The sequence below is a fragment of the Hippopotamus amphibius genome, chromosome 8 (genome assembly GCF_030028045.1).
Source record: "Hippopotamus amphibius kiboko isolate mHipAmp2 chromosome 8, mHipAmp2.hap2, whole genome shotgun sequence".
NCBI classification, from domain to species: domain Eukaryota; kingdom Metazoa; phylum Chordata; class Mammalia; order Artiodactyla; family Hippopotamidae; genus Hippopotamus; species Hippopotamus amphibius.
In genome coordinates, this window is record NC_080193.1 from 22470135 (window position 1) to 22492739 (window position 22605).

General features: G+C 46.1%; 1 protein-coding gene across 1 annotated transcript in view; it reads left to right on the forward strand.

The window, feature by feature from the left end:
• The window catches only part of TMEM132B (transmembrane protein 132B), a 277602-nt gene extending 255825 nt beyond the window's left edge, over positions 1-21777 (forward strand). Inside the window, exons 6-9 of the mRNA XM_057746462.1 lie at positions 11375-11580; positions 16267-16537; positions 18564-18755; positions 20629-21777. Coding sequence (XP_057602445.1) covers positions 11375-11580; positions 16267-16537; positions 18564-18755; positions 20629-21777 — 1818 coding nt within the window. The remainder of the gene's footprint in view (positions 1-11374; positions 11581-16266; positions 16538-18563; positions 18756-20628) is intronic.
• The last annotated feature ends 828 nt before the right edge of the window (positions 21778-22605 follow it).

The following is a 22605-nucleotide window of genomic DNA, read 5'->3' on the forward strand; positions in this document are numbered from 1 at the left end:
CTTGTTGCAGAGCATGGGCTATAGGCATGCAGACTTCAGTAGTTGTGGTACATGGGTTCATTAGTTGTGGCTCTTGGGCTCTAGAGCACAGGCTTGGTAGTTGCTCCATGGCATGTGGGATCTTTCCAGACCAGGGCTCGAACCCGTGTCCCCTGCACTGGCAGGTGAATTCTTAACCACTGTGACACCAGGGAAGCCCCACTTCAGTTAACTTTAGAACCCAACCACCATTTGCGTGGGTCATGGAGAAAAGAAAGAGGTATTTTATAGGCAAATGCTGTATTTGAGCCAGGTGAAGGCCAATTAACATTACAGATGAAGGAGCAGAAACTCAGGTTAAGTTACTTGCTCAGAGTCACATGATACTATTAAGCACAGTTCAGTAATGTTCTAGGGGGAAAAAAGATGATCAAGGTTGTATCCTTACTTATCAAAGGGGAGGAGTAGATAGTTATGAATCAAAGAGGTGGATAGCTGTGACCAATGAAAGCATAGCATGGTCTGGGGACCCACTGCGGACAAGAGAGCTGTTATGTCTTCAAGCTTCTTTATTTTTTAATTTTGTTTTGGTTTGGTTTGGGGTTGGGTTTTGTGTTTGTTTGTTTGTTTGTTTGTTTTGGCTGCACTGTGCAGCTTGTAGGATCTTAGTTCCCCAACCAGGGATTGAACCTGTGTCCTCGGCACCAAAATTGTGGAGTCCTAATCACTGGACCGCCAGGGAATTCCCTGTCCTAGAGCTTCTTCTTCTTCTCCTTCTCCTCCTTCTCCTACTCCTTCTCCTTCTCCCTCTCCCTCTCCTTCTCCCTCTCCCTCTTCCTCTTCCTCCTCCTCCTCTTCCTCTTCCTCCTCCTCTTCTTCTTCTTTTTAAGATTTATTTTATTATTTATTTAATTTTTGGCTGCGTTGGGTCTTTGTTACCGTGCTCGGGCTTTCTCTAGTTGTGGGCAAGCAGGGGCTACTCTTTGTTTTGGTATGTGGGCTTCTCATTGTGGTGGCTTGCCTTGTTGCAGAGCATGGTCTCTAGGCATGCGGGCTTCAGTAGTTGCAGTGCATGGGCTCAGTAGTTGTGGCGCACAGGCTTAGTTGCTCCATGGCATGTGGGATTTCCCAGACCAGGGATTGAACTAGTGTCCCCTGCATTGCAGGGAGATTCTTAACCACTATGCCATCATGGAAGCCCTAGAACTTCTTATGGTATAAATCTTATTGTATAAATTTTAAGAGGGAATTTAGGCACCATGAGCACGTAGCTGTTTGCCAGACGCATGCAGGCCTCTGTTTAATAAAGTAGCTTAAATTCAACTGATTACTTTAGATACAACGGAATCCCCCTAGTACCTTAAATGGCAGTTTTTATTATACTTCTGCCTGAAGACTGAATCTTTTGCCCCATAGGAGAGACAGGGGATATGGAGGTGTGTAGAGTTTCCGCAGTGGCTGATGTTCTTCTCCTGAGTCGGTGCTGTGAGGGAAGCTGTCCCAGAGATGCTGCTAGCTCTTCCCGTGAATGCCTGGTGGGATTCGTAGAGCAAGCCCAGAGGTACAAGCTCCCCTATGTTTACAAGCTCTAGAAGCTTCATACTCTCACACTAGCCCATACCAGGTGTTTAGCAAGTCAGTACAATTTTTCACTTGGATTCTTTTTTTCTAGCTTATGTGGCATCCAGCAGAGTCCACCCCAGGGAAGCAAATGCTCTATTTCTCTTCTTCCTTGTGGGCATGTGTCTTTCTCCAGATTCCAGGTTAGTTTGTAGCCCTGCCTCAGCATCAGCTTCTCTGATGTGTTTAAGAAAAGTTTTTAATTTGCAGCTTGGTAAGGGCGAGAGATGTGTCCTTTTTAGCCATCTACTTCTCTGGACTGAAACTGGAACTTGGCTGACTTGATTTTGTCTCAGATTTGTATCAAGCAGAGGATAAGCCGGGCCCCTCATTTCAAGAACCCTCTAAGTGAAAACTAAGAATGAACTGAATATGGAGAGGGGATCAGCGGTTACTGTGGGGGCTATTTGACCAATAGAAAAGGACAGTGTTGGGTCAGAACACACCGCTTGGGACACCAGCCTTCCATTACTGGCTAGGTGACCTGACTGAGCCTTAGTCTCCTCAACTGTAAAATGGGTAAAGGATAACTTTCCCATGATGCTCCAGTGCAGGATTTTATTTTTCAAATTAAGGGCTGATTTTTATGGGATCTCACCAGCATTTTGTAAGAAGTGAAGGAATAGAATGGACTGGAATGGAAAGGCACAGAGTGGAGTGGAGTGGAATAGAATGGGATGGGATGGAACAGAATAGAAAATTCAGAGTGACTTGCACTTAACGAGGTGAAGCATTTTTTCATGAAACTTTAGTTTTTGCCTTTATGTATACTTTTTGTGTGTTAATCGTAATGTAAGATGTATTTTCTGCTGTGGGTTATGTGTCAAACATTATTTGAGACACATTGTCATAGAGTGTATCAGTTAGTTACTCCTGCATAACAAACTGCCCCAGTGTCTTAGTCACATGGCACCAGGAGCTTTTTTTCATTGTTCACAGGTCTTCAGGTCAGCTGGGGTCCAGCTCTTCAAGGTTGCAGATACCAAGAGGGCAAACCCAATCCTTTAACTGTGTGTGTGGCTTTTTTTTTAATTTTTATTTTATATTGGAGAATCATTGATTAACAATGTTGTGTTAGTTTCAGGTGTACAGCAAAGTGATTCGCTTATACATACATACACATGTATCTATTCTTTTTCAAATTCTTTTCCCATTTAGGTTGTTACGGAATATTGAGCAGAGTTCCCTATGCTGTGTTTTAAGTATTTTATGAAGAATTTTTTGCTAAACTTCCTCTGGGCAAAGGAGTCTTTTGCCCAAACCCAACATTGTTGAGATAAAGTATATTTAGCCTCTGGTGGGAGGAACCACAAATTCACAAGGCAAAGGATGAGGGTGTGGTGTTAGGTGCAGCACTGAAAGCTACCACAGGAGGCAAATCGAGGATGTCAGGTGGAGGGGGAAATTCCCTGGCAGTCTAGTGGTTAGGACTCTGCGCTTTCACTGATGAGGGCCAGGGTTCAATCCCTGGTCAGAGAACTAAAATCCCACAAGCCACGTGGTGTGGCAAAAAAAGAGACAGTGAGAGAGAGAGAGAGAGAGAGAGAGAATGTCAAGTGGGATGATGTTTTATAAATTGTAAAATGCTATACGTGTCAGCTTTCATCTTTAAAGGTGGACCCCTGTTTCCTCCCCTCCTCCCTCCTGTCTGTCCCCCTGTAGTCAGGGTGAAGAGAAAGGTCATAAATATGTATGAGAATTCCTCACTTCACCTTTGGGTCCTGAAAAAGTTCCTTGATTTCTCCTCCTTCCTTCTGAAAAAGCCTTCCCTCTATTTTGCTGCCAGTGTGCAGTCTATTAATTTGCATGTCTGTATATGTTGACTTTTTCAGGAAGTCCCCCTGGCTTTTCTTTTTTCACAAACTGGCCCCATGTGTTCAGGTCCTTTTATTCATGGCCTCTAAGTGTTAGCAGTCTCAAGGCTGAAATGTGGGAGGTTATTCAATCTCATGGCTTTAAATACCGCACATGCTGCCATGATCCAAACTTATTTCTTCTGCTCAAACCTCTCTCCATAAACTCTGCACTTGTGCTTCCAGCTTCTTACCTAAATCTTCCTTCAGATGTCTAATAAATATTTCATATTTAATATTTTTGAAACGGAACTCCGGATTCTTTCTCTCTACCCCAAATCTGCCTTCCTGCAGCCCTCCCTTATCTCAGGGATAGCCACACCATTTTTCTGGTTGCTCAGGCCAGAAACCTCACAGCCATCCCTCTCTCACACCCAACAGCCATGCCAGTAGCAGGTCCTGCCAGGGCTACTTTCAGAGACATCCTGAACCTGACCACGTCTCATTCCCTCCATCACACCACCCTGTTGGGAGACTTTTTCATGTCTCTGTGGCATGGGCTCAGTGGGCCCCTGCATGGTCTCCCCTTTTGCCATTCCTGCTTTAGGTATCTTGCTATATTGTCCAACCATGCTACTTCCTTGCTCCAAAACCTCACAGCTTCTCGTTATACGTACTCAGTGGAGTACAGTCTGGCCCCCTGGCTACTTTTGTGCTCCTTTTTGGTCCTTGAATATGGCAAGAACATTTCTGTCTCAGGGCCTTTGCACTTCCTGTGTCTTCTCTTCTCAGTGGTCTTCTGCGTGGGCTCAAGACTCACTTACTTTCTCACTTCATTCAGATCTCTACTCAAATGTGACCTCTCCAGGGAGGCCTTCCCTGCCCATTCTAACTAAAACAACACCCTCTGTTATCACTGTTTTCTTACCTTGCTTGATTTTCCTTTTAAGCCCATCTCACTACCTGATATTACATTTATATCTACATGTGTGTTGACTTTTTCTGTCTCCCCCATTCGATGATCAGTTCCATAAGGGCAGGAACTATATTGTTCATCACTCTATCCTCAGCACCTAGGACAGTTCCTAGATCTTCGTTGACATGAAATAAATATTTATTAAATGAGTGAATGATTTATTCTTTCTTTACAGATGAGGGATCTGCAGTAGAAAGAAACTTTATCAAAATACGCTGGGACCCCGAGCTTGCTCTCTCCATCCTCCAATCATACGATGGGAGGGTGGGCGAGCTGGAAACTTCGGGTACCCTCAGGTTTGCGGATGCGGAATCTGAGCCCTGAGATGGGGAGTGACTTATCCAAGCGTGATGAGGGGAGGAGCTTGGGTGAGGACCCAAGTTACTGGACCTCAGTGTGAGGCACTGAGCTGCTGCTTCCGGCTCCCTCTCCTTGGACTTGAGGACTGACTAGCAAGCTAGTCTCTAGTGAATAGATACCTCATGCTTACTGACACACCAGTGGTGGCCTGGGGCCAGGGGCGGAGGGAGTGATGGACCAAAAAGGGGCACAAAGGATGTTTTGGGAGGATGGGAGTGTTCTGTGTTCGAGCGGGGCAGTGGTTTCACGGGGTAGGCACCATCAATCTCATCCAGCTGTACCCTCCAAGCGGATATGGTGCACTGAACAGAAATTACACCTCAATGAGGTTCATAAAAATAATCCCAATATATGTTTTTCCCAATCAGGTCCTCCTTCTGTGGGCTGTACGGAGAGGGTAACACACACTTTGAGGACCCCCCACCCCCCGATTCAGAGGATCTGAGGGCGAATCCCTGCTCTGCCCTTCACCAGCTGTGATCCCTGCACAGGCTGCCTCTCCAGGGCCTCAGTTTCCCCATCTACAATATAGGGACAAAACACTTAACGAATGGGTTATATGTAGGATTTAATGGCTATCATTCTAGGTAAAGTTTTAAAAACAATACATGATGCATAGAAAGCATGTGAAACATGATAGCTGTTAGTTTTCCTTTTTGTATTTCTTGGAGATATAAAAACTTAAGGTAAAAATAAATATTTTTTGAGTACCCACTGCTCCTAAGACACAATGTACTTGCTAAACTTGGTAATAAATACAACATGTTTGATTTGATGACAGTTGAAATGAAAGGTGTTTTTTCTTTACATCGTTTGCTTTTGCCTATCTTAATATGGAATTCAGCATTTATTGTGAATTTGTGAGACACATACTCTTTGATTAATAGCTTTCCCCTCATTACTCAAATCTTTTTATTCTTCAGTAATACACAAACACACATAACATATATTTATAAAATTAGGATCAGTGTGTCCATATGATCTTTTTAAATTTTAATTTGATTGGAGCATAGTTTATTTACACTGTTGTGTTAGTTTCAGGTGTATGGCAACATGATTCAGTTATATAAGTGTGTCCATATAATTTTAACTCCATCATTTTTTCGCTAAATATTATATCATGATGATTTCCCCTTTTCTTAAATTTTATTTAAATTTGTTGTATGATTCCTAGTGTTTCATTTGTATACACTGTTATTTATTGAACTAGGCATTTAGTTGCATTTTTTCATTATAAACATTGCAGAAGGCACCCTTCACTGTATTCAACTTAAACGAACACCCTTTACGCTTCTTAAACTGCTCTTACCAAGCTGCAGAGGAGGTAAACTGCGCCCATCGACAGACTTATGTAGCTTTTTTCTTTCTGATGCACTTCTCAAGGTGGGGGAGGGGTTGGGAGGGAAGCCTTGTAAAGCAGGGGCAGCGTCTGTGCAGACACAGGTGCTCAGCCCTGTGGCTGACTCAGAGGGAGGGCACCAATTCACAGACTCAATTCTTGCTTCTTTTCTAAATAGAATATGAATCGAATGATGTATCTTACAAGATCCCCAAAGGAAACATATTTACATCGGGAGACCCCTGTTTGCCTCTATTACTGTAAAGTATTGAAACTGCAAACGTGTAATTTGACAGTAAAACAATGAACCTCTAAAGGCAGCCTTCCTACGAGGACATTGACAAGCCACCTGGCACATGCTCGCGGATTCACATGGCACGAACCGTCATTTTCAGTCTCCACGTTCCTGTGCTCAGCTCTTCTTATGTTAGTATTCACAACATATGTTAGGGACCCCTGGGGTTCCTTTGGGGGCTCAGAGAGCCCTGAAGGTATCTTTTGGATGAGTGGTGAGTACCTGAACCTAATCTTTGCCTTGCGGTGTCTACCTGTCTCCTCTGACAACACACACGCTCTCCCTGTGTGACGTAACACAGATCTCAATTCCTAGCCGGAAGACCGAATTCGCCACTGGGAATCCAAACTTCTCAGCTCTTTGACCTCAAACTTCCTTAGCGTTTGGAGTAGGTTTCTTCTACGGGTCTGTCTCCTCTTACGATATTCTTTTCTTTTTATTAATGTATTGGCCGTGTTGGGTCTTCGTAGCTGTGCACGGGTTTTCTCTAGTTGCAGTGAGTGGGGGCTACTCTTTGAGCGGTGCTCTGGCTTCTCAGTGCAGAGGCTTCTCTTGTTACGGAGCAGGGGCTCTAGGCATGAGGGCTTTAGTAGTTGCAGTGCATAGGCTCAGTAGTTGTGGCTCATGGGCTCTAGATCGCAGGCTCAGTCTCAGTAGTTGTGGTGCACGGGCTTAGTTGCTCCGCCACATGTGGGATCTTCCTGGACCAGGGCTCGAACCCATGTCCTGTGCATTGGCAGGTGGATTCTTAACCACTGCACCACCAGGAAAGCCCCTCTCATGATATTCTCAACATGATAACCTTGTCTAAGCCACCTCCTCCCTCTTCTTACCCAGACACAGGCTACTCCTGGGGCACAGGAACGAATGGGACCCAGAGGAAACCAGTGACATATTCACATTGAACACCTACTTATTGAACACTGTCTATATGCCATCCCTGTGCTAGAAGTGGAGACACAGCAGTTAAGAGGAGAAAACAGGTCCATGGACTCAAGCAGATCACCTTCAGGTGGAGAACAGAGATAGGGAACAAGTAAACAACCAGCAGCGCACAGAGAGTGATAAATTTTGAAAAGTAAATTATAAAACATTACTCAGGGCAACCCAGTGTGACTAATATAATGCAAGCCATGTGATATAAACAGTAATACGGTGTGAGTAATATACTGTCAATAACATAGAAATAGTGTAAATATAGTGTACATAGTAGCACACGCAGTAAATTGGATACAGGAGAACAGTGTAGTTTATTTACTTAAGTTTTTTAAATTGAAGCATAGTTGGTTTACAGTGATGTGTTAATTTCTGCTCTACAGCAAAGTGACTCGGTTATAAACGTATACACAGAGAATAGCGTAGTATAGATGGAGAGTGATCAGGTGAGGGTGTGCAAGTTTAAATTAGAAATGACTCAGGCAATGCCTTCTGAGGAGTGGCATTGAGCTGAGTTCTTATATAATATATGCCACTTTTGGTGGCAAGTAACAGAATACCATGGACCAAAATGGCTTTGACCACAACAGAAAGAAAAAAACACGTGATAAGAAGTTGAAAAGTCAGGTGGTTCCAGGTGGGCTGGTCTAGTGGTCCATCCAGGTGGTCCCTGAGGACGTGGTTCCTTCCGTCCTTCTGTCCCTCCGTGCTCGCAGCGTCAGCCTGGTCCTTGGTCAGCCCCTTCACGGCTCCGAGATCACCACTGTGGCCCCCGTTGCCATCTCCAGTGTGAAGTGGGAGAAGGATGGACCACATTCTGAACATCTAGGAGCCAGGAGGCCTTTCCCAGAATCCCCAGCAGACTCCTCACACCTGATTTGGCCAGAATTGTGTCACATGCCCTTCCCTAAGCCAATCACTGGCAAGGAGCATGGGGTTCTAATGATTGGCTGGACAGAAAAGAGGAAGATGTGCATGTGTGTGTGAGGGGCAGGGGTGCTGGTGTGTAACTGGGCGGCCCATAGACAACCAGTGAAATCTGCCTCAGACGTGAACGACAAACAGATCTCAATCATGGCTTTGGTTGGGGATAAGCCCAGGAGAGAGGGCCCATGAAGGGGGAGCCTGTGCAGGGGGCAGGGAGGGGAGTGCAAAGAGAGTCTGAAGAAGGAGGCAGTGCCAGGTCCTTAGGTCTCCTAAGCTGGGATCAGGAGTTCGGACTTTGTTCCTTGTGCCTCAGGAAGTCTCCAGAGGGGACGAGCGTGAGCAGGCGGGGGAAAGAGCTCTGGGCCAGGCGTCAGCAGTCCTGGGGGCTGGCTGGCGTCACTGCACACACAGGTAAAGCCCTGGGGAGGTGGTGCTCCCTTTCTCCACACTGGATGCAGTCCAGGTAAGACGAGGCTGATGGCGCCTGCCCCACAGAGCTGTTAATGCACCAAGGGGGAAAGAAGGGACTTCCCTGGCGGTCCAGTGGTTAAGACTCCCTGCTTCCAATGCAGGGGGTGCAGGTTCGATCCCTAGTCAGAGCACGAATATCCCACATGCCTTGTGGTGCGGCCAAAAAATAATAAATAAATAAATAAATTTTTTTACAAAATGGGAGGAAGAGCATTGCAGGCAGTGAGATCCTATACCAATGAGAGTTACCTACTGCAATTGATTCTCATTGTCTGCAGTAGTTATGTCCTATAAAGTCACTGCAAACCCTGAATTAGCAAACACTAAACCATTCCTTTTGGAGGAAATAAACACACACACATACACACATCTCATATAGATTATAATCCTGCAGATTCAGGAGAGTTGAGATCTGTACTGTAAGGGGTAGGATGGGGAAAGTTCTAGCAATGGGTGATAACCACCTGAGCCAGGAGAAGTTGAGGGCAGAACCCCCAGTGCACCCACTGCAGCATTCTTGTCCGTAAGGAAGCTTTTTCTTTTGAGGTAGACTGCCTGCATGCTGCTACTGAGTCCAGGGGTATTCAGGGGTCTTGTCAGATGGCTTCTGCAGCCGTTCTCTGGAGGGAAGGCAGGGGTTTCTCTAGAACGAGTCTTCCACCCCTTTCTAAGTACCTAAGGAAGGGTGGTTGGGTTCAGCATTGTGTCAGCATGGCAGGATTTTAAAATAAGAACACGGCCCTCCATCCCATTTCCTGGTCTAGTTGAAAATCTTGTTCTGATTGCTCTCTTTACAACCCTGGGCGCAATAATGCAGATTTATGTCCCTCCAACATGCCCTAAAAGACAGCTGATTTGCTTGGTTCATTGTTTTTCTTCTCCCTTTTAAGAAGTAAAGCAGGCAAAGAGAGGGATGGGTGAAGTAGATTCCTTTAAGCTTTGAAAAGTGATTGAAATGTCTTTTTCAGCTCCTGCTGGAATATCAGGGGAAGAAACACATTAGCTGCCACTTTCCGCTGCCGTCTGAGGGCAGATTTGTTGCTCAGAGTGGTAGAACCTGGAGGGCAGGGGACTTTGGAAGGCTGAGTTCTGACAAGGTAGGAAAGCTGCTCCCCAAATGAACTCAGCCTGACGCAGTTACCCGCTAGCAGCCTTACTCATTGCTTTGTGGCCTGGGGTTATCAGGTTAGTATCCCTGTGATTTCAGCCCATCTTCCCATTAGCGGCTTTGGTTAATTATGCTTAAAGATTCCTAAAGACATGGGTCACGTGGTGAGGTGGAAATGACAAGGACCTGTGTCTGTGACACTGATGCAGGGAGAGGATTACACATCTCATTGGTTATTTTCTTCTTGGTCTCTGATTTCACTCAACAGTGAATCAGGATCATCTTTTCCTTCTCATGGGAGCAAATTCACGTTCATGCCCCTTTTTGGGCGGAGGGGGAGAAGAGGTGATGATAACTGGTCCCAAACAACATGGAGGTTTGCTCTTCGAGTTTGGACCTTGGCACTGCTGACATTGCTCTGAGCTGTTCACCTGGTCACGTCAAGGAGGCAGTTGGACGTGTGCTCCTGGGGGTTGGAAGGGAAGCCTGCGCGACAGGTACTGATTCAGGTGAGGGGGAGAAGGTCAAGAATGAGTCTCCGTTTGTGGCTTGCAAAATGGGCTGTCTGGTGGCACTCGGGGTGAGCTGGGAGCCCTTCCAGCAGCCCAGCCCCACGCAGCACCCCTAAAAGTAGTGTGTGACCTTGAGCCAGTGACCTCTCATTGCTGGTCTCAGGCTCTTCTTCTGTAAAATGAGACCGTGGACCCCTGGCAGTTTTGTGATCCTGAGCTGAATTGATTGTTGATTTTGTGTCTTTTGCACAGAAAGTGACCTTTGCTCCCTCCTCCCCGCCTCCCACCCAGGTACATAAAACACATTCATTGTCCCGATGGTCCAGGAGAGAAAGTCATCAACATTTTCCTTGCTTAGTAGGAAGATGTGAAGTGAAATGGGGACTTACATTGTCTAACCCCCAGTCCTCAAATGCATGCCCGCTAAAGGGTGTCCCCGCGTGCTAAGTCAAAAGTCCATAACAAAATGCCACATCCTTACCTCCATCCCACAAAATTATAGTGTAATGGGGCAAAAATAATTATATCGAAATTTCTAGTGCATTTCATGGGTACTTTCCTACAAGGATTTTAATCTAGTGCAAAGCTCTCTTGTTGTTGTTGTTGTATTTTTCCAAAAAAAAATCCCCTTTACAGCTCCAATGAAGTGTTGTTTTAGTAACATATGGATACCTTTTAAGCATCTCCAGATATGGTACAAGGGTGAAATATGTTGCACCTGGGGGTTGATTAGTGGTGGTTTGAGTGCATGAAAGAGGTGAGGTAAAGGAAAAAAAAAACACACAGAAAAGGCAACAAAGGTTATGGAAGTTCATTAAATTATGTTTATGGTTTTACTTGTCAGTAGTTCGTAATACAAAATGGTTTTCCTGGAGTCTATTTATCAGTATTTGTCACTAATGAATGTCTGCAAATTACTTTTTGTTCAAGTCATGTCCTCCTGGTTGTCTTGGGGTCTCATAAATCAGTGCTATTGCAGTTCATGAACTTTCATTGTCAGGTTTTGCATGTGCTTTTTCTGCTGGTGCATCTGAAGATTCTATTCCCCCCCACCCAAGGTCTCCGATGGCTGTGATTCAATTTTTGTGAATGGGAAGGAGATGAAGAGCACAGTGGACACGATCGTGAACTTCACCCACCAGCACTTCACATCCCAGTTAGAGGTCACCGTCTGGGCGCCCAGACTCCCCCTGCAGGTTGAGATCTCGGACACGGAGCTGAGTCAGATCAAAGGCTGGCGGATCCCAGTGGCCTCCAACCGAAGGTGAGCAACCAGCTGGTGGTGGTGGTGGTGGTGGTGGTGGTGTGACTCTCATTGAGGACTGTGGATCTGAGGCTCCCGGGGCTCAGATCTGAGGCAAACGGTCCTGAGGGCCCCAGGCCACAGGGAAGCGGCATCCACAGTGGGTAGTGATGGGATAGGGATTCAGACGGATCTGACTTGGGTACTTACTTTGACAGGAGGAAATTGTAATAGGGAGAATAATAATATCTTCCTCGTAGAACAGTTGCTAGGATTCAGTAAAATGATGCAACGCGTGAGAAGCACTTAGCACAAAGCTTGGTCTTTAGGAAACAGCTCTTTTTTTTATTCCCTACTTGCTATTGTTCTTTTTTTACATTATCCTTTCTCGGTTTCCTGGTTGTAAATGTCAACCATCATCTTCAGAGCACAGTGCCATAGCTAAGTTGTGGGCTCTGGAGGAAAGCCACTGAGCTTTCACCCTGGCTTTCTCGCCTGTAGCTGTGTGACCTTGGACCAGTTACTTAACCTCTCTCTCCCTGTTTCTTCATCTATAAATTGGAGATGACAGTAGAGTTACTGAACAGAGGTGTCCCAAGAATTCAGTGAAATGATACATCCTGCAGGAGACACAGTTCTAAAGATGACATCCCTTCAAGATTCCGTTCTCCTGGTTATTCAGTCAAGCACAAATCTGGGACTGCAGTGAAAGGATTTTACTGATGTAATTATAATTCTAAATCTGTTCATCTTAAAGTACAGAGATTATCCAGGTGGGCCTGACTGATCAGTTGAGCCCTTTTCAAAGCAGAAAGTTTTCTCTAGCTGGTAAATTGTACCTTACAGTATGAAATCTTTAAAAGTTGACGTGTTTCTATTCAGCGTAATTCCCTTGACTCCACCCAAGTCGTTGTGTGTTTCCATAGTTCATTTATTTATACTGCTGGGTGTATCCCCAGGTAGGGATTATCACAGTTTGCTTAATCATTCATCCACTGAAGGACACGCGTGTTGCTTCCAGCGTGGGGCCCTTTTGGATATAGATGTTATGATATTTGTGCACAAGTTTTTGCGTGAACATGTTTTCATTTTTCTGGGGAAAATGCCCAAGAGTGCAATTGTTGGGTTGTACGTTAAGGGCATGTTTAGCTTTAAAGGAAAGTGCCAAACTGTTTTTCAGAAAGGCCACTCCATCTTTCATTCCCACCAGCAGTGGGGAAGTCATCCAGTTACTCCACATCCTTACCAGTGCTTTAAAAGGTTATCTGCAGTATGGACCATTTATGAGTTAGGGATAGTGTAGAGGTGTAGAGAAGTACACAGGACACCTCTGTGGAGATGCACCAGTTCTGTATCAGTTCTGGTGATGGTTCTATTAATCTGCATGTGATAAAATCGCATAGAACTACATATACACACACATAAATGGGTATTCATTAAACTGTCAAAATCTGAGTGAGCTCTGTGGTTTGTACTAAAGTCAGTTTGCTGGTCTGGGGATCATACCACGGGTATGCAAGATGTTAAATCTGAGGGGCTGGGTAAAGAGTGTACAGGACCTCTCCGTACGATTTTCTAGACTTTCAATGAATTTGAAATGATCTCAAAATTTAAAGTTTTTTTAAACCACAGAGCATAATTATTTTATTAATATGGTGTTTCTAAAACGTCATTGGTTCACTCACCACTTTTATGAGACTGCGACTTTTGAGTACCACCTAGAATATACTTACTATTGTTCTCTTTTCAGTTTATCCATTTAGGAGAAATTCCTCACTGTTCAAAATGGGCAACTAGTAAAAAGTAATGCGAAGAAAATAAAATACTGTTATTAAATTCTGACTAGATACGAATTGTCTGAATTTGTCTTTGTTAGCTGGGAGAGACTAGCAGGTGTCAGAGAGCCCTTAAAGACCCCCTGGCACTGAGCAGAGACACTCGCCTGTGATATAACCATGAGGACAGAAAAACACGATGGAAACAACCTTTCCGTATGTCAGTCAGTGTTTTCCGTGCTCTGTCTCTTTGCCACCAAAAATCATTTCACTTAACAGCAAGGATACTTACCCATCACTTCGGGAAACCCAAATTGCTAGGTGCTGGTGAAATGTTTTTCCTGTAACTACTAATCTAAACTCAAATTAACTTTTCCATTTTAGAGGGTGTTGAGAAAAAATAGCTCATTTCTTTTACCAGTCAAAGCTGAATTAAACTCAGTCTAAGCAGTCTCCCCCCATATGATAATTTACTTTAATTACTTTATATATATCGCTAATAGAAGATGGTAGTGATCTCAGAGAGACAGCAGTGAGCGGTCCTGAAGAGAGATCTTAGTTCCCTGTCCAGGAGGTGAACCTGGGTAGCCTGGATGAAAACCAGGAATCCTAGTCACTAGATCACCAGGGGCTGGAGGCTGGAAGCAAAGTTGCCTTGGCTCTTTCCCCCTGTTGGAAAGCAAGACTGTTTCAAGGAAGCAAAAACTGTAAAATCACGTACAAAGTTTTCTATCAGAGATGCAACACAACTATTAGAGGCACAGCGCCATGTATGGGAGAGCACACAAGAGAGGCAGTTTATTTAAGTCGGAAGCTAGGCAGAAATACACACCCAGAAAAAAGGGTGTGGGTATCCTCTCTAATGAGGAGGAATGCAGTGGAGAGGTGACTTACATTGTTTATATAGGACGGTCCCTGCGGGTCTTTGTTTACCTTTGGCCAATTATCTTGCTTCTGTGTTCACGCCTGAGCGGCCCTAGGACCCTCCCCAACACGCGCTCACACCTTTTTGCTAAGTGGATGCCACCCACCGCAGAGGCCTGTGGCTGCATGTCCACACTTACTATGGGGTGACGCCCCCTCCCTTTTTGACCCCCAAGGAGCCTTCCTGCGCATGCGCAGACAGGGAAGTTTTTCTTGACCTCGGGAGTGGTCGTCTTATCTCTTTACTTCGGCAGAGCTCAGCTTCTGCCGCTAGCTTTGTCCTCGGAGTGTCTGGGTGAGAACAAAACTTCAGTTTTACTCCACTTGACACGCACTAGCTGTCCAGCCCAGGGGCCCATCTATCTCCTACCTGAGTAGAACCTGTGAAAGCTAGTTTTACTTTTCTAACCTTGAGGGTTAACTTTTCAAGGAGGCAGGATGACATATTTTTAAGAAAGTGAGTTTGAGAAGTGACGTGGTGCTTGTCCCAATCTGCTCACCACCAGCCGCCTGGGCCTCGTGGTAACTGCTCTGAGCCTTGGTTTCTTCATGTAGAAACAGAAGCCTGCTTCAGGGCTGTCGTGAAGAGAAATGGAGTCCGTTATAAAAAGGGAAAGGACAGGGAATTCCCTGGTGGTCCAGTGGTTAGGACTCTGAGCTTTCACTGCCAAGGGCCCGGGTTCGATCCCTGGCTGGGGAAGTGACCCCCCAAAACTAAACATGAAAAAATAAAAAGGGAGAGGACACCACTAGGGGGACAGAAGCCTGGCTTGGACCCCACATCTATGAGACCAGCTGTGTGGCTGTGGCCCAGTGGCCTCTTCCCTCTGTGCCTTGGTTTCCTCACCAGTGACATCAGGATCCTAAAATGCCCCCCTCCTTGGGTCTCTGCAGATGACGTGGGTCAGCTGTGTGGCTGAGGTGTGGCACGTGGTCCATCTACGTCAGCTCTTTACACGAGCACGTAGGGCAGGACCCGGCACATAGTAGGTCTAACTCAGCACATGTGAACGTCTGCCCCTTTCTCCCCTGACACAAGTCCCGTCCACCGGGGGCCACAGACCAGTCAGCAGCCACCAAACCAGCTCCTCTCCTAAAGGACACGGGATAGGCTCATCTTGAGGGGAAGGTTCTGGAAAGGCCCAGCCAGAGAGGGTTTCTCAGGGTGGGTTGTGGGCAGGCGAGTGGGGAGACAGGAGGAAGGAGGAGAAGCCAAGCCTGGCGCGGTGCCAGACGTTGCTCAGCTGTTTCAGCAGCTCTGAGGGTCGATGGTCACTTAGGTCAGGCGGGTAGGAGGTAGGAGACTTACTCTGGTCCCCGTTAGGGCCCTGAGCTCAGAGGAAGCTGCTTCTGTAGAGATCGAAGGGCCTGATCCAGGGAAGGGGCTGGATGTGGACAGTGTCCCCAGGTGATGGTTCACATGGGGCAACCTCAGGTGTCCTCACACCTGACTTACTGCTCCTCACGCACTCCTGCAGGGAGGTAAGAGGTGTCCTTCTCATTTCTGCTCCCAAGGTGAGGTGCCTGGGCCCATGTGAGGGTGACTGCTCGCCCAAGGCCAGCAGGGAGGGGTGGGTGCAGGCCCCACGTGGCTCTTCTGAGCCCAGACCTCCTGTTCCCTCCTCTAGACCATGTTTTGCATCATCCCTGCACAAGGGATCCTGTCAAAATGGCAGGTTTCCAGAACACAGGACAGAGGTGCGGCCTCTGCCCATGGGGGGCTGGCCCCCCCCGGCACTGGGCGGGTGAGGCAGGGGCCGCGCTGGGCTTCTGTGCTCCGAGTACGTGGCCGTGCAGGTGGCACTCAGTGACCACCAGACAGTGCCCAGGGAGTGAACGAAGAAGCAGATGGTGGGTGACCTGATGGTGAGCAGGGCTGGCAGGAAGAAAATCCAGCTGGCCCAAGCAGCGCAGTCACGGGGCATCCGGACACGGAGATACGAGAGACACCTCTTTACAACGATGACATTTGCTCTGCTGTGTGTGTGTGTGTGTGTGTGTATCCCAGGCCCACCCGAGACAGCGAAGATGAGGAGGACGAGGAGAAGAAGGGGAGAGGGTGCTCCCTGCAGTACCAGCATGCCCTCGTGCGTGTCCTCACCCAGTTCGTGGCCGAGTCACCCGACTCGGGTCAGCTGAGCTACATGCTGGGCCCCGACTGGCAGTTTGACATCACCGACCTCGTGATGGATTTCATGAAGGTGGAAGAGCCGAGAATTGCTCAGTTACAGGATGGCAGGACCCTGGTGGGCCGGGAGCCGGGCATCACCACCGTGCAGGTACAGGCGCCCACCCCTTGCCACCTCCCCCAATGCCAGTCCGTGTTGATGAGGGTCCAGGTAGATGCTGCCGTGCAGGGAGTGTGTGCGTGTCAAAGAATCATGGGCAGTAATGGAGGGTTCGTCAATTCTAACCATCCAAACACAAATTAAACTTTGCATTTTAGAGAGAGCTGAGGAAAAAAAAATCTCATTTCTTTTACCAGTCAAGGCTGAATTAAACACACAGTCTAAACAATCTTTTCCCCAATACGATAATTTACTTTTCACATTATCACTAATAGAAGATGACAGAACCTGTGAAAGCTAGTTTTATTTTCCTAAACTTGAGGGTTAATCATTTAGCTATTTTTTACCTTGAACAGTCGACCAAAAAATTTTAAAAGACGTATTGCACTAAATATAATAAAAACACTCTCCATTTTATTATAGTAATAGTAAAACTATCTTCTGGCCAACGTTGACAGGATAATTCTGCCGAAAGAGTGCAGCATGTTTTTTTAATAAATTAAAATGTTACTGCTCATAGTTAATTAAGTCAGATTTTAGGTGTTGCCATAGTTAATTTTTGACAGCTGGATTCAACATTATATTTCGTATTATTCTTCTATTGCTGGGCAGCAAATCACCGCAAATCTCCCAAGTTAAACACCACGAATTTATTAACTCAGAGTTCTGAAGGCTGGGAGTCCAGGTGAGCCTGGGGTACCAAGCTCAGGGTACCACAAGGCTGCAGTCAAGGTGTGGGCCACGCTGGGCTTATGTGAGGGCTTCAGAGGAGGGTTTGCTTCCCAGCTCAGGTTGCTGGCAGAATGCAGTTCCCCATGGTTTGGGGTTGAGGACTGTGGTTCCTCATGGACGGTCAGCCAGGGGTCATTCTCTGCTCCTAGAGGTCACCTGCATTCCTGCTCACCGGGCCCCTGCATCACCAGATTCTCACTCTTTGAATCGCTTTGACTTTCCCTTCCTCCACCAGCCAGGGAAAGAAAGCCCTCTGCTTTTAAAGGCTTGTGTGATCGCCTGGGACCCTCACGGCTAACCCAGCATAATCGCCCTATTTTAAGGCCAACTGTGCCGTATCCTGTAACATAATCGGGAGGGTGATGTCTCATCATATTCACAGGTTTGAGAGATTAGGCAAGACCCCTTTGGGTGGGCGGGTCACGAAATTCTGCCCCCTAGGTATTCCTCTCCATTTGCTAGTCACTCCCGCTTGCAAGCTAGACGGCAAGTTAGGAGGAGTGGTTTCATAGGAGAGGTAAGAGCCTCTTTCTCACGTTGCTTACCTGGTTTATCCAGTGATGACACAATGGTGATTAGTGGCCCATAGTGGACACCTGACTACCCACTGGAAGGAATAGGAGCAGGAAGAGGTGGCTGAGCACCAATCCTTTAAAGAGTTTTACCGCAATTCTGCCATTTTCACACCTAAATATTAGTCGTTGGAAAAATGTTACTCTTGGTGCTTTCGTACCGAGGTGGGCAATTTTTAGTTGTTGCCTCTAAATTAAATCAAGCGTTTGACTGCATGTTACGAGGGATACAGATTTGTTCCTCAATACAAGTAGTCGGTTTTCAATAGAATACATCACCATGTAAAATAGCCTTTGTACAGTCGTGATTAGGTTTTTGTGAAGGAATTTTACTCTAGTTAGATTTATCAATAGTAAACATCGAACTATGATGTGTTTTTTTCCCTTGAGAGCACATAAAACTAGAACTCTGTAAAAACAAATCATTCTTTTGTATAAGCCAAATAAAAAGTACTCTACCTAACCAAAAGAAAAAAAAAAAAAAACTACAGTGCTGTTATCATGGTGCTGTTTCTTATCAAAGAAGAGAAAAGGGAACAAGATGTTATGTGTAAAACTGCTCCAGTTGGAGAGCGTACCTGAACAGGAGCATAAAGCTCACATATACAATGTCCACGCGTGCGCTTATGTTTGGAAAACTGGGAGAACGCTTTGGTGTTTGAGTTTTGAATGGTGTGAGGAGCAGAGGCTGAGCTTTCTGGCTGACCCTGCAGGTCCTGTCGCCTCTCTCTGACTCTATCCTGGCGGAGAAGACAGTCACTGTCCTGGATGACCGAGTCACCATCGTGGACCTGAGCGTGCAGCTGGTGGCCGGCTTGTCTCTTTCCCTGCAGCCACACAGGTCGGACAAAAGAGCCATCATCTCAACAGTGGCCGCCCAGGACGTTCTTCAAGCCCCACAGCAGGTACGATGCCAGAGTCCTTTCGTCCCTGGCCGATCGAGACCACGTCTCTCTCTGTCTCATCCTGCAAAGGAGATCGGTAGAGCACTCATAGCTGGGGCTGGTGATTCTTGAAGCTTCTTCCTGTTTATCCTGTCTCAGAAAAGTACTCAGTGGCTTAGATATATTTTCCTTGTACAGTAAGTCCCTTACATACGACCCTTCAAGTTGCGAACTTTCAAAGATGCGAACATGCGTTCGCGTGTCCAATCACATGTTAGTTCACATGCCTGGCGTACGTTGTCACGTGTGTGCATCCTCTACAAGTGGTTGTGCTTTTGTGTACTTTATTGAACAGTACTGTATAGAGTACAATAGTACAGTATCTTTATTGAAGCCCAGGATGTCCGGAAGTAAGCGTAAAAGCAGTGGTGATGTAGCTGGTACTGTACTATAATTTTTGAGGTACTGTACCATAAGATTTAAAATGTTTTCTTTTTTTGTGTTTATTTTTATGTATTATTTGTATGAAAACTATTATAAACCTATTACAGTACAGTACCACATAGCCGATTGTGTTAGTTGGGTAACTAGGCTAACTTTGTTAGTCTTACGAATTCACTCTCAGAATGGAACCCGTTCGTATATAGGGGACTTACTGTATATGCTTCTAACCCACCAACCATGTGCCCATATGCTACTTGCTTTAGAACAGCCTTATCTGTTTTAGGCACAGTCTGCTGCTAGACCGTGACCAAAGGCGCTCATGTTTTTACTTTTGCCAAAGCAGGTGCCTTTTAATACTTGGAAATTCCATTTCAGCTTCTTGAACAAACGTAACTTATAGACACCAAGTCGCTATGGTTGACAATTATCACCAATTCCCAAACTCGCTCCCATCTTTTTTTTTTTTTTTAATCTTTATTGGAGTATAATTGCTTTGCAATGTTGTGTTAGTTTCTGCTGTACAACAGAATGAATTAGCTATATGTATACATATATCCCCATATCCCCTCCCTCTTGACGTCTCTCCCACCCTCCCTATCCCACCCCTCTAGGTCATCACCAAGCACCGAGCTGATCTCCCTGTGCTATGCAGCAGCTTCCCACTAGCCACCTGTTTTACATTTGGTAGTGCATATATGTCAGTGCTACTCTCTCACTACATCCCAGCTTCCCCTTCCCTCCCTGTGTCCTCAAGTCCATTCTCTACGTCTGTATCTCTATTCCTTCCCTGCCACTAGGTTCATCAGTACCATTTTTCTAGATGTCATATACATGTGTTAGCCTACAGTATTTGTTTTTCTCTTTCTGACTTAACTTCACTCTGTATGACAGACTCTAGGTCCATCCACCTCACTACAAATAACTCAGTTTCATTCTCCCGTCTTTAAACTTTGACATGTCATTGATAGAGGTACCAGGGCATGGTGCCTTTTAAGCCGGCTGCTATCATAACGCATCCTTCCTGAAGTGCTTCCAGCAGTGCCTGTTTTCGCTTCACCAGCATTGGCTTCCTAATAAAGAGTGTTCCACCTAATAGTCTCTTGAGCAAGTGCCTGATTAGTTGCACCTGAATATGATTCAGATCAATTGCCTGAACTTTCAAAATGTTTTTAGAAAGGTCAGAGTCAAATCCTGTGGTCTGGCATGCAATAAATTAATACACACTTTAATGCCTCCTTTAAAACAAATCATTTCTCACATCAGTGGGGCTATAGCTTAGGGTTGATGCCGGTTCCAGGAATTGCTGAGAGCTGTTTACAACAATAAAACGTAGGAATTAGTTTTTCTCAGTTTGTAAGTTTAAATACTATTATGTAGGAAATCACATATACATTTGCAGCTTTCAAGGACCTGATGATAACAGAATGCTTTGCTTTCATTTTCTTCCTAGGAAGCAATAGTCAGTTCTTGGATTTTGTTCAGTGACGGTTCGGTGACACCTTTAGACATTTATGATCCCAAGGATTTTTCAGTTACTGTCTCATCATTGGATGAAATGGTGGTGTCTGTCCAGGCAAACCTTCAGTCCAGATGGCCGCTTGTGGTTGCAGAAGGGGAAGGGCAGGGGCCCTTGATTAAACTGGAAATGATGATCAGTGAGCCCTGTCAGAAGACCAAAAGGAAGAGCGTCCTTGCCGTGGGTAAAGGCAACGTCAAGGTCAAATTTGAACCCAATATTGATGAACCCCCAGGAGGCACCAACGATATCGAGGGCATAAACCGGGAATATAAAGACCACCTCAGTAACACCATAGAGCGCGAAGGCAGCCAGGAGAGAGCTGTGCAGGAGTGGTTCCAGCATGGCGCCTCTGTTGGTCACGGGGAAAGTACCAACAAAAGCACAACCCCACAGGCCCCCATGGGAGGAAAGGATAAGAAGATGCTCAAGAGCGGTGGTCCAGACACCTATACAAGCTTCCCCACTCAAGGGAAGTCGCCGGAACCCCATAACCCCAGTGACCTCACGGTGACCTCCAGGGGGTTAACCGACTTGGAGATTGGCATGTATGCCCTGCTCTGTGTCTTCTGCCTGGCCATCTTGGTCTTCTTAATCAACTGTGTGGCATTTGCTTGGAAATACAGACACAAAAGATTCGCCGTGAGTGAGCAAGGCAACATCCCCCATTCCCACGACTGGGTCTGGCTCGGGAACGACGTGGAGCTGTTGGAGAACCCGGTGGACGTGACCCTCCCGTCAGAGGAGTGCACGACCGTGATCGACAGGGGGCGGCAGTTCGAGGAGAGGAACTTCCTTCTCAACGGCGGTTCCCAGAAGACTTTCCATAGTCAGCTGCTCAGACCTTCTGACTATGTCTATGAGAAAGACATGAAAAACGAACCTCTGAGTTCGTCGGGCCCAAAGAGGAAGCGGGTCAAGTTTACTTCCTACACCACCATCCTCCCAGAGGACGGCGGCCCGTACACCAACTCCATCCTGTTTGACAGTGATGACAGCATCCAGTGGGTGTGCCCAGATATGGGGCTCGGGGAGTCCCAGGGCTTTAGAGACTATATGGAGAGACTGCAGGACCACATGTAAACTCCTTTCTCACGTTCGTATTCACCTTTATGCCTTCTGTTTTTTGAATGGTGGAGCCTTGAGTTTGGTCAGCAATAGGGGGTGATTTAACAAAGCTTCGTGTGTGGAGGTCTGGCGGGATCCCTTGCTAAGCAGGCGTCAGAGAGAGCAGAGGCAGCTGCGTTCAAAGCTAGGCAGTGTCTCTAAATCGGCCACATGTAGGTCCTGGAGACATTCTCAGACCACAGTTCTATCTGCTGCCTGGTACCAGCTCCATTCAAATATAACAAACCTGACCCCACAGACACTGTTAATCATCTCGTGGCAAAACGGCCGTGTGGAATCAGAGAAGACTTGGGTTTGGTTTTTCTACTCCTAGACCTTTTAAAGCACAGTGGACATTTCTTGCCCTTGGCCTGAGACTGGACATGCGTGGAAGATGCTGAATGTAGCCACCCGTATTTGCTAACGAGCACCGCTCATTATTTTTATATATCTTTGCACCCCGCACCTGGTTCCTTTGATCTCTGCAATTCTTTTTGAAACACAAAGACAAGCAATTTCATTCTTTTCTCTGAGATCCGTTTGGTTTACTTATGAGTTTTAGTCCCGGCGATTTGCCACGTGTATTTCCTGGGTGTCTGTGCAGGATTTCAGGGTCTTTCCAGTTTTCCACACTTCATCACTTAGGGGCAATATCTAAGAAGCTTATCCTCACGCCGTCTTTCCTTCCTTTTGTTGTTGAACTTTCTTGTATTGGGTGGGGATGTGGGATTTTACTTAAAATATACTGTGAGGGAGGGCCATCTTCTTTACAGTTTTCTACATGACGCTTAAAAACTTTGGAGA